Raw genomic sequence first — 13,193 nt, forward strand, 5'->3', positions numbered from 1 at the left:
CGTATAAGTCAGGTTCAACTGTAGTACGCTTCCTGTGGCTTGCTGGCCAGTCAAACCGGGCCTCTACCCTTCCCTGCTGACTCTTTCTTTGGTTAGTTTGGTTCATGCCTGTGTAGAACCTACTATTTATACACACACATTTGGTCATTGGCAAAGCCAGCCCATTGCAAACAGAATAAATGAAGGCATATTGTGCCGAGGCCAACATCTGTTTCAAATGCAAGTGTTGCAAATCTGTCGTCTGAGAAGCACGTTGTGCTGGCTAATGAATGTAGTGTTACATAATATTTAGTGTGGTGTAGTTAAAAATTAAATCTGTTGTATGCAGTGTGTGAATATACAGTATTGTGATGAAGAGTCACATAAGGGTTATCACAGATGTTCTCGTAGGTATAATTAACCTGTAGGTGACATACATAAAATTTTCAGTTCTTCTAAAACAATGAGTAATATTCTAAATAGACTATATTTGCAACTGTCCCTAACTGAAAAGTTGATAAAGAAATTAGGTTGACCACCACCTAATTTAAAACTAGAACAAGTGGGACAATATGCAGTAAAGGGCATGAATATTGGTGTCGATAACACCAATGCAAAACACGAATGGTTGTGTGGCTGTGACTCAAGGAATGCATTTTTCTATTTTCCAGGCGTTATTCAGACTTGACTTGGACGAAAACTAGAGTAACAGATCTCAAACACTTGGAAGAAAAAATTTAAAAAACACAAGTTCCTCCCTACATATTAATTCATGCATGGCATCTAGTGAATATAGTGACTTAACTGGATTCTGCTTATTGCCAATCCATTAATAAACATGACGATCAGGTTAGGAAGAGGTAACAGGTAGGGACCCTCTTAGAGGCAGCTCTGCACAGGGAGTGGTGCCCCTGCCTATGTGAGTCCCAGAGCATGCTGACCCAGTGTGTAACATCTGGTAAAGGGTCCCAGCTCAGGGTAACGAGTGAAGACCTTGATGGCAGCAAAAGCGAAGAATATGATTCGATACGGTGGAGCTGGCAGAGAAGGTAACTCTTTCCTCTGGGGGTAGTACAAATGGAACCCACTACATTGTGGGGTGAGGAGGGATCCTCAAAGGCTAAGGGAGTAAAATCCGTAAGAAAATCCTCAATTCTGTTAGGCCTAGCAAGACAGTAAAAGAGGTTATTTGTAGTTGCTTTCAAAACACATAAGAGCCTCGGAACACATTTATCAACTAAATTAAGACACCAGCATGAGCAGACTCATGCCGGGAATGATGGTTTATGGCCTGATGATAGACAGGGTCCTGCAAAAATGCAAAAATCCTGGAGGAGACTAACACGGATTGGGACTATCCACTTTCATTCTCACAGGAAAGTGTGAGGAACTAGTGGACCTCATGGAAAGGAGGAAATTAGTGATACTGGGGCTGAGTGAAACCAAATGGAGAGAGAAAGGAATGAAGAAATTAAGAAAACAGTATTGGCATGGAAATGACGAAGAGATGAGGAATGGTGTTGGTTTCATCATGAATAAAGATCTAGAAGAAGTTGCTGACGTTCACTTAAACATTTCAGTATGATTTTTTCACACAATTAACACTGCGCTTCTGGTTTTCTTTTACAGATTCAACTGTCACATTGCCTTTTGACTAGAATGTCAATATACCCATATTCTTAACGTTTTGGCATCGCATCAAATTGAGATGGTCCATAGAGGTCCAATTTAAACATCGTTCTTCAACCTTCAACTATAACTTAGTATTTTTTCATCAAAGTGAACCACAACTTCACCATATGCCATTGACTTTTGACTTTTATCTCATGCAAACAAATAATTACAGGTCACTTGATCATCCTTCGACATTATTTTATTCAACATTATTTTTTTGAATAAATACGATTTTGATCATCATTTTCGTCATTGTCTAATCGTAAATGCCGGTCGGTCAACATAATTTTATAGCAATCTTACCACTTTTTTATAACAGACTGTTGCTTTGTTCATTTTAATTATAATAGTAGCCTTCTAATGTCAATATTGCAAATACTTTCACAAATTGTAAACTCCTCACTCATCTTTAAGACCAACATTCTACATGTCTTTTACTATGTGTTAATTTTAGTTCAAGTCTCTCCAAGGTTTTTTAAAAATTAGTTTTATTTTATTTATATGTAAATCTGGTGCCTGATTTTATTTCAAGGTTGAGGCAATGGCTGATGATGCCTATGTACAAGGCGAAACATGTACCATGTCAATGTAAATCAACAAGGACAAGACTTGTTGTATTGATTAGGTGGTCAAATTAATAAATTAACTTATTGTTATTAGTGCAATGTCCAGTGTCCCGCTAGTGAGCCGTGAGTGCGCCACTCAGCACTGTCCACTGGGAGTAAGCTGAATCGTGTGCCGTGAGCTCACCATTCCTGTGAATCAATTCACTCGGACACTTGAATGAATCGATACACTGTTTCGAATCATGCATTCAACACTAATTGGGATGGATAGAACAGGATATGAGAATGCAATGGGACCTCATGGATATGGTGGAAAAAATATGGAAGGTGAACATCTCCTTGACTTCTTATGAGGAATGGGTTGGTGGTAAATAATAGTTGGTTCAAGAAGAGACAGAGCCATAAGATAACACGATGCAGTTGGGATGGACTACAGAAGACTGCAATTGATTATATCATCTCAGATAAAGAAAGGAGCAGAATGGTAACAGATGTCAGAGTAACACCCAGCGAGAGCCTCGACAGTGACCACCGTCTATTAGTAGCAGACCTGAGAAACTTCTATGTGCCAAAAGTGCAGAACAGGAAAATTCCAAAAATCAAAGTATGGGAACTCCAGAAAACAGATAAGAGAACTGAGTATCAGAACCAGATAAAAACCCTGTTACCAAGAGATGAAAGGAAAAATGGAGAGGCAGAATGGACCAGACTAAGGGACACATTGATTAAGGAAGCAACTGAAGTTTGTGAAAAGACAAGTATGAAAATAAAGGAGAAGGAAACACCTTGGTGGAATGAAAGAGTGAGAGCAGCAATCAGGGAAGGAAATCTCTGGCGGAAAGAAAGGAATCAGCAGAAAAATAAACTAGATCTTACTAGAGATGAAGCATAGATCAGAAACCTCAAACAATTACACTGAAACAAGAAATTGGATGTTAAAAGAACAGTTACAGAAGAAAAGACCAAGGCAAGGAATGTATTCATTCAGAAACTGCAGGAAGACAGCAGAGGCAGTAAGAAACTACTGTATACTGTAGTGTTATCAGAGGTAAAAGGAAACCAATGAATACCATAAAGGCACTTGAAGATGAAAATGGAAATCTGGTTAGGACAGAAATTGACATGAGAGAAGTTCTGAAGAACCATTTCGACCACCTTCTGAATACACAAGTTCAAGAACAAAATACAGAACCGGAAATCCAAGCCTTCAGTGAAGAACCTCCCATATCCCAGACAGAAACTGAGAAAGCCTTAAAATCTATGCCTAAAGGAAAAACTTCAGGTGCAGATGAAGTGAATATGGACATGATAAAGGCAGCAGGCATCTAGGGTGTACAATGGCTGCACAGAGTACTAAATACCATATGAACAGACAAAAAAATTCCTGCAGATTGGAGCAAGGGCATTATAATTCCCCTGTTTAAGAAAGGCAGCAGACAGAAACCCACCAACTATAGAGGAATAACCCTGCTGTATCATGGGCTAAAAATTCTAGAGAAGATCATAGAAAGGTGATTGAGAACCATCATTGAATCATAGTTAGAGAAGGAGCAATATGGATTCAGAAGTAACAGATCAATAATGGATCTAATTTAAAGCACCCACATGCTGATGGAAAGGTATTGGGAGAAAGGCAAAAACCTGGTCATTGTATTCCTGGATATAGAAAAGGCCTATGATAGTGTTATAAGAGACTAGCTGATGTACCCGTGCTTCGCTACAGAATTCTACATTGTATACAGAATTCTAGGTTAGGTAGTGTACACACGTTGTGAGCAAGATTGTCTTAAATTGTATAGCTCTTAACGTTACCCTAGAAACGCGACGGGAGGACACGAAACATCTTTTCTCATATGAAGACTGAGGGAATTTTCTCTGTAATAGTAGACCCAATTTCATACCATAAGTCACAATCAGGTTGGGATGTTTTCATTGTAATGCCTTTTTACATCCTTATAAAGAGTGTCAGTGGTTTTCGCAACTGAAATGAACATATAATGACGTCAATAGGAATGGCGCGATTAAAAGCAATGCTTTCATGTTACAAAATACTTGTTCAAATGAAACACCGCACATTTTCTCACTTTTAACAAACAGGACTACACTGCCTATCTGACAGTTCAAAGTTCCAGACCTGGAATGACCACACCACAGACAGCCGTGACCCGTGAACACTCAGTGTGAATAAAATTATTCATAGGCTAGATTGTAGCGACGTATTCTTAGACTTTGCATACCAATTCTTATGAAGATAGGACTACTAAAAACATAAATATTTTAAAATTAAATTTTAGGCCTTCCCCTAAACTACCATTTCCATGAGCGTGAATAACATTATTTATGGCCTAGATTGTAGCGACTTATTCCCCGACTTTGCATACCGGTTTTCATTAAATTCTCTTTGGCCGTTTTCTCGTGATGCGTGGACAGACAGACAGACAGACAGACAGACAGACAGACAGACAGACAGACAGACAGACAGACAGACAGACAGACAGACAGACAGACAGACAGACAGACAGACAGACAGACAGACAGACAGACATTACGGAAAAGTAAAAAGTGCAACTCCTGGTTACTGTGGAAATGACCGATACAGAAATACCATTCTTTTCAAATTCTGAGCAATGTACAGACAAAACTCTTATTTTATATATATACAGTAGATAAGATCTGGGAGTGCCTGAGGAAAAGAAATGTGCCTGAAGGACTGGTAAGGAAAATTCAGATGTTGTACAAAGACTGTACTAGCTGTGTACAAATTGAGGAAGGTTGATCATCATCATGGTGTGAGACCAAGAGTGGAGTTCAGCAAGGAAGTGCACTGTCCCCACTACTGTTCATCACTGTTATCAATATAATGAAGAACATCAAGGAAAAGTTAGGTTAACTGAATGCAGTGGCCTTTGCTGATGATATCATGATTTGGGGTGAAACAGAAGAGGAAGTACAGACCAGATTCAATGTATGGAAATCCCAGTTCCAGGAATATAATCTCAAGATCAGCAAGACCAAGACAGTAGAGATGGCAGTAAACAGAGAAGAGCGTCCAGCAAGTGTAAAACTAGGAGACCACCAGCTAGAGTGTGTGGATAGTTTTCCTTATCTTGGAAGTGTAATCTCCAGTGATAATTTAGTCAGATAGGAAATTACAAACAGAGTGCAAAAGGGACCAGAATTCTACTAACAAGTAAGAACACTTTTATGGGATGACATGATTCCGAAACCAGCCAAACTGATGATGTTTAACAGCTATTTCATACCAGTATTGACTTACGGTATTGAAGCGTGCACCCTCATAAAAAGAAATTCATCAAGACTGCAAGTATCAGAGATGAAATTTCTTAGATCCACCATCTAGAAGACCAAGATGGACAAGTTAAGAAATGAAGAGGTGAGAAAGGAAGCCGGAATAAAGACGTCCCTATTAGACCGAATCAGCACATCCAGACTATGATGTTACGGGCATGTGATGAGAATGGAGCCTACAAGAACAGCCAGAATAAATTTGGAAAGACAGGTGGAGGGGAAAAAACCTGCAGGAAGACCTAAAACCCAATGGATGGGCATGATCAAGGTTGATCTAGTTACCAGAGGATGGACGGTGGATGATGTTCTCCATGACAAGTTGTATATGGACAGGAAGAAGTGGAAGAGGCTCATTAACAGTACCCGGGAAACTGGAACTGTACAGTGATGATGATGATGATGATGATGATGATGATGATGATGATGATGATGATGATCAGGTTAGGAAAAATAGGGTATTTTTTTTTACTTGTGTATGCTTAGTAAGAATGTACATTTGTAAAAAAAGTAGTGCCAGTCCTCCACAGTGGACAGCTCTGTGGCAATGAAGATGATTGCAAAGGACCGCCAAATATGGAGCAACTTCATGGCAATTGAATAGTCATGGGACTGATTATTTACTTACAAAAGACAATAAGACACCTATTAAGTGACATGGATTTCTAAGTCTACTGCACATGAATAACCATATCATAAATGTACAAATGTGTAATTGTACCTGGAGTGTAATTTTAAATACATGAAGACTTTGTTTACTCTTATCTTTCGGTATTTCCTGGGTTAGAGAAATGTTGCCAACATCTCTTACTAATAGACTGAGTGTCTCAACATTTTTATTGTTTGACCTTCAGACTTGTTACTAACTAACTTTTGTGTTCCACAGACTGTAAGAGTGTATTTTGAAGGTGGCTACAGGCAGACGTCGGTGTACTTCCTGAATGTCCTGAGAGCAGGTCACACCATTCCAGGTCCAGCCATCATCATGGATAACTTGAGCACCATTCTTGTTGAACCTGATTGTACTGCCACCATAACTAAAGCTGGGGACATCAAGATCGTAATCGGCAGCGGAGAGATTCGTAAGATTGGCACTGAACTGGACTCTATACAACTGAGCATTTTCTCACATCGCTTCATGAGCATTGCTGAGCAGATGGGAAGGTGAGTTCTTTTGAAATATACTGTATATGGTATTAGCAAGGTACCCGTGCATCGCTACAGCTTTAAAGTGAAACTTATTAATCTAAGTTTTACGTTTTGGAGAGTCCACTGTCAGCTGAGCATGTAAAATACGTCCTCAGTTCGTATGTCAAACGGTTCTGCGGGAATGATATTTATTTTATAATCTAATACTCACTTGAACCTCCTTTGGAAGAATTTGAATGTTCTTAACCATATCTGATTTAACATCTAGGACGTAAAAGCGACCAACAAAAGAAATTTTGATTTTGTACATCGAACTGTAATGGAGGATTTAATATTTTAAGGGGTGAATGTTTTAAAATATTTATTAACATCTAGGGTATAGAAGACCAACCTTCATAAAAAACTAACTTAGTGCCTGAAAGGTTTCCATAAGAATGGGTATTGTGTTTTTGAGTGTCAGCCAACATCTAATCCCCTTAGGGGAGAAATATTTTGAAATATACAATATTTTACACCTAGGACATAAAAGAACACCCTTCTCTTAAAATTACAACTTTGTACGTCAAACAGTTTTGGTGGGATAAATAATTTTGTTTATTGACCTAACTTCATTTAACACTTTTTGGATGGAACGTTAAAAAATATTTCCTATTTCATACCTAGATTTGGAATTGGAATTTTGTCTTCGTTCGTTAAACCATTTCAGAGGAAGGAATGAATATATTTGCTTTTGGATCTTAACCCTCATTTAACTCTCTGATAGGTTAAATTTGTTTCAAAACTTCTTTTATTTAACACCTAGGGTATCATATGAAATGTTAACATCATAATTCAAACAGTTTCATATAAATGCATATTTTTGTCATCATTCCTCAACCCCCAGTCAAAACTCCCTTAGGGCTGTGTTGTTTTAAGTCCACTTCTTATTTGCATCCTCATAAAATAATTCAACTCCTTTTACAACCTGTTAAGTAGATTCCACCCCCCTCCCCCACAACATAATACGTGTCTCTTCATGTATAAAGGAGATTCCAAATACCAATTTTCTTGTCCGTAACATCCTACTACTTTTTTGAGATATATGTATCCTCAAACAAAGAATTCAACTCATTTTTCATTTATCTCCCTCTCCCCCCCTGCCCCCATAATTGAATTTTACGAAAACAAAAGAATACATGTTTCTTTTTTAAAGCAGATTCCAAATACAAATTTTCATGTCTGTGTCATCTTCAGTTTTTGAGATATACCGTAAGTATACTCATAAAAAGAATTCATCCCTTTTTACAGCCCTTTTTCCAACCCCCAGCCCTTAAGTGTTTTTTCCGAAACAGTAAATACGTGTTACTTTATTTTAAAGGAGATTAAACATACCAATTTTCAAGTCTGTAATATGTGGTAAGTTTTTTTGATAAACTGTAGATAAGCTCATTTTAAAAATTCACCCCCTTCGACACTTCCCCTTAAGTGGATTTTCAAAAAACAAATTATGCGTGTTCCTTTACTTTTACAGGAGCTACAAATATCAATTTTCACATCTGTAACATCTTCAGTATCTATAATATTATAAAAGGAAGTGTTTGTCTGTCTGTCTGTGTGTCTGTGCGCGATGCCCAGCAAAATCTACAGCACGTAGAGATCTGAAATTTTGAACATATGTAGATGGAAAGGGGTCCGAATGCACCTCGAAGCCGGAATTTTCATTTTTGCTTTCGTTGGTGAGTTATGAACGAAAAACCATCGGAAAACGTGCATTGGGATATGACAATCCAACGTGTTGTCACCAAGATTAAATGCATAGAGTCGCTGTCGCTAGGCAACGTACATAAGATAGGTAGAGAACACAATATTCAAGGAGCCATTTTACGTCCAGGACGTAGGAAGCTGTTTTTGGTCTTATATGGCGTGAGGGCATATGACGGTGTTGATGATGATTCGTCCATCGGATCTGGACGTTAAGTCTTGACCTATTGGAGAGGAGTGGCATATGTGCCGGCGCCGGGTTTCATCCTCTTCATTCTTTTTCTTTTTGCTATTTGCTTTACGTCGCACCGACACAGATAGGTCTTATGGCGACGACGGGATGGGAAATGCCTAGGAAGTGGAAGGATGCGGCCGTGGCCTTAATTAAGGTACAGCCCCGGCATTTGCCTGGTGTGAAAATGGGAAACCACGGAAAACCATCTTCAGGGCTGCCGACAGTGGGGCTCGAACCCACGATCTCCCGATTACTGGATACTGGCCGCACTTAAGCGATTGCAGCTATCGAGCTCGGTCCTCTTGATTCTTGCTATCATATATCATGTCATTCATTTCTTTCAACAAGCAACTTTTACAAGAATTACCCGATGTTCTACACAGTTACAAGTCTATCGACTACACGGCAGAGCTTCGAAAGACTTGGAGTCACCTGGAGTACCCTTGAACATCTTAGAGCGGACGATTGTGGCACCAATTATCCTTCTTAAGAATAAGAATCCTGTCCTCTGCAATGAACACGACTCTGAAACTGATGACTAATATTATAGAAGCCATTCTCATGATTGGGCATGCCGCGAGCGAAGTAATAAACATTCCTCGGATTCGAATAATTTCTTCAGATATACAGTTTAAGTTTAGATCTCTGCAGTGTTCAAAATAAAATTTTTTCTATGTAATAATAAAGCAAGCATAATCTTCTTCTTCTTACTATATACAAAACTGGATGTATGCATGTATGTGTGTGTGTAAATGACACACCTCCAGCTAAACCACTGGAGCAATTTCATCCAAACTCGGTACACTTATGACTTACTATCTGGAGACGAGCACTGTGGGGGTAAGCCATCCGTAGCTCCCTTAGGGGTGGGGGTCAGGGGGGTAAGGTATAAAAATAATCGAAAAAGTGCCGAATCCACAGTTTTCGGGGGTCGCTGAGATGAACAGTGACACTCCCCATTTCTCAAATGTCAAAGTTCAGCTCCCTTTCGCATGGGGGGCGAGGGGGGAGTGATATATAAAATTAAACGAAAATAGTGTCGAATACATAGTTTTCGGGGCCGCCGAGGTGAATTGTACACTCTGGATTTTTAGTATAAGGAGACAAACCACGTAGGGGTAAGACAGCCCAGGAACCCTTAGGGGCAGGGGGGGGGGGCGAGGGGGCTGAGATATAAAAAATAATTGAAAATAGTGTCGAATCCATACTTTTTGGGGTCGCTGAGATGAACAGTGACACTCCGAATTTTTTTTAAAGCCCATGTTCAGGCCCCTTCGTGGTGGGGGGAGATGGGAGAGTGATATATAGAAATAATAATGATATATAGGAATAATTGTGTTGAATACATAGTCCCTGAGGTGAATAGTGACACTCCGAATTTTTAGTTTCAGGAGACAAATCACATGGGGGTAAAACACCCCAGGAACCCTTAGGGGCGGGGGCAAAGGGACTGAGATATACAAATCATCAAAAGTAGTGTCGAAACCATACTTTTCGGGGTCGCTGAGATGAATAGTAACATTCCGATTTTTAAAACTCAAAGTTTAGCCCGCTCTAGGGTGGGGGAAGGGGGAGTGAGATATAATAGTAATCGAATATACTGCTGAATCCGTAGTTTTCTGGGTCGCTGAGATTAATAGTAACATTCCGGATGTTTAAAGTCTAACTTCAGCCGCCTTTGGCATAGGGGGTGAGAAAGGGTGAAAAAATAAATTGTCAGAAATGACCGAGATAATGGACGTGTGTATGTTCCAGTATGACTTTCAAGTATGACTTACTACCTGGAAAACATACTGTGAGATTAAGACGCTCCTAGAACCACTAGGGAAGGGGGTAAAATATTATCCACCCTAATAAATGGAAGTCTGTTTGGCGTGATCTATATATACTGTATATATATAAATTAAGGCATAAAATGAAAACAGACGTACATAAATTAGTGAGATCATTCTAGGCATCTTAGAAATTTAAAACTTGGTACCAGACAACCTGATGACTTCGGGATCCCTACAAAAATCTCAAATTCTCATAATTCTCTGAGGGGTTCTTGCTGGGAGTTTTAAAACTGCATAAGAATATAGTCGGTGATATTTATCCAGAACTTACAGGTTTTATGGGCTTAAAAGTTTCCTTAAAGTCCTGATTTTTAACCTACTCCCCGATATCAAGATCGCAGCATAATCTCCCAGACAAGTTAGAAAATTGAAATTTTGCAAAATTATAGCTTTTAGCATGTAACCGACAGAAAATTTACCAGATGTTTAAAATTTTTATTCTTTACCCCCGAAACATATCGAAATATGGAGGCAATTTTAATGACGGTGCAGTCCTTCCTTTCGATGTATGTCGTGGCTAAACGGTAAGTCGCATCACAAAACGGATGGCACAATCTTGGTTCAATTTGGAGTGATCTACAATTTCGGTCCTATGACCTTTTGTCATATCTCTATCCCTTATACATTAAATTTTTCTCTATTTCTGGATTTACCTACATTTTGCACTTTGTACACGTACAATTGATGATTTGATTCACTTATAGGAAAGATGGGATCATCAAATTCTACACAAATATTGGCCCACCCAGTAGCCATATGTGAGCCAAATTCTATGTTTGAAGCTGTCGTATAAGTATCTGAAAAGTAATGCACTGTGTGAAAATCTCACACAAATTTCACCCTATTCAACGTTTCTAAAACATAATGAATTGTGGTAGACAAGTGCACCTGTCGTTAACATCACAACTCCACAACTCACACTTTACATTGGAAACATCGTCTGCGGACCTCCCTATGCTTTTTCTCGGATAACGCCAATTTACATGCAATTTAAAAATGATTATTAACTTCATGTACAGTAATTTACTTCGATATCCGTATACAATCTGGAATACCGTAGCGAAGCACGGGTACAATTGCTAGTTTGATATATAATTATCCTCAAAAATATAATTCAACACATTCCTCAGTTCTCTTCGCCCACCCTATCCCCTTAAGTGGATTTTCCGAAAACAAAAGAATACATGTTTCTTTATTTTTAAAGAAGATTACAAATGCAAATTTTCATGTCTGTAACATCTTCAGTTTTTGAGATATAAGTATCCTCATAGAAAGAACTCAACTCATTTTTCAGTCCTTTTTACAACCCCCTTAAGTGAATTTTCCGAATACAAAAATACGTGTTTTTTAAATTTTAACGGAGATTCCAAATACCAATTTTCACATCTATAATATCTTCAGTTTTATAATACCAGTATCCTAATAAAAATAATTCAACCCCTCTTTTTCATTCATTTAAACGCCTCCTTGCGTGCTTCCCCCCCCCCAAAAAAACATGTTTCTTTATTTTTAAAGGAGATTCCAAATATCAGTTTTCACGCCTATAATATCTTTAATTTTGGAGATACCAGCATCCTAATTAAAAATAATTCAACCCCCTTTCATTCATTTTACTCCCCCCCGCAAGTGTTTTTTCCAAAAACAAAAAAGTACATGTTACTTTATTAAAGGAGATTTAAAATACCAATTTTCACATCCAAAAACAAAAGAAATACGTGTTACTTTATTTTTAAAGCAGATTAAAAATACTGATTTTCACGTCTGTAATATGCTAAGTTTTTGAGATATACTATAGATTGCTCATTTTAAAAATTCATCCCCTTTAACACTTCCCCTTAAGTGGATTTTCAGAAAACAATTATGCATGTTCCTTTACTTTTACAGGAGATTCCAAATGCCAATTTTCATGTCTGTAGCATGTTACGTTTTTGAGATATATCGTAGATATACTCATTTTAAAATTCACCCCCTTGGTGACTCCTGTTTACTCCCTCTAAGAAGATTTTCCAAGAAGAAAAAAAATATGTGTTTCTTTATTTTTAAAGAAGATTCCAAATACCAATTTTTATGTCTTTTAACTGTTAAGCTTTTGAGATATAGATACAGTCATTTTAAAAATTCACCCCCCTTTTCACCCCCTTAGCGATGGAATATCCAAAAAACCTCCCTTAGTGAGCACCTACAACGTAAGATAAATATATTTTCAAAATTTTATTTCTCTATGTCCAGTAGTTTTGGCTCGGCGATGATGAGTCAGTCAGTCAGTCAGTCAGTCAGTCAGTCAGTCAGTCAGTCAGGACAAGTTATTTTATATATGGTAGATGGATAAACTAAGTACGGTAAGAAAATAACTCATACATATCCCTTCAAGTGTTCAGAAACAATCCCTGGCACAGTGTCTTCATTTATTTAATTAGCTCCATGGCTAAATGGTTCGCGTGCTAGCCTTTGATCACCGGAGTCTTGGGTTTGATTCCCGGCAGGGGCGAGAATTTTAACCATACTTGGTTAATTCTCCTGGCATGGGGACTGGGTGTATGTGTCATCTTCATCATCATTTCATCCTCATCACGACACACAGGTCACCTAGGGAATCAAATCCAAGACCTGCACCTGGCGAGCCAAAGTCCTCAGACACATCCCGGCACTAAAAGCCATACGTCATTTCATTTCTCATTAGCTCCCATGACTGTACAGTATCAGGACATG

At 38.5% G+C, this 13,193-nt stretch overlaps 1 protein-coding gene across 2 annotated transcripts in view; it reads left to right on the forward strand.

Annotated features, from left to right (window-relative positions):
* Nucleotides 1–13,193, forward strand: part of LOC136875423 (5-oxoprolinase) — a 352,212-nt gene that overhangs the window by 162,670 nt on the left and 176,349 nt on the right. For both annotated transcript variants that reach the window (XM_067148979.2, XM_067148980.2), the window contains exon 11: nt 6,412–6,689. In XM_067148979.2, coding sequence (XP_067005080.2) covers nt 6,412–6,689 — 278 coding nt within the window. The remainder of the gene's footprint in view (nt 1–6,411; nt 6,690–13,193) is intronic.

This window comes from Anabrus simplex, chromosome 6, assembly GCF_040414725.1.
Source record: "Anabrus simplex isolate iqAnaSimp1 chromosome 6, ASM4041472v1, whole genome shotgun sequence".
NCBI classification, from domain to species: Eukaryota; Metazoa; Arthropoda; class Insecta; order Orthoptera; family Tettigoniidae; genus Anabrus; species Anabrus simplex.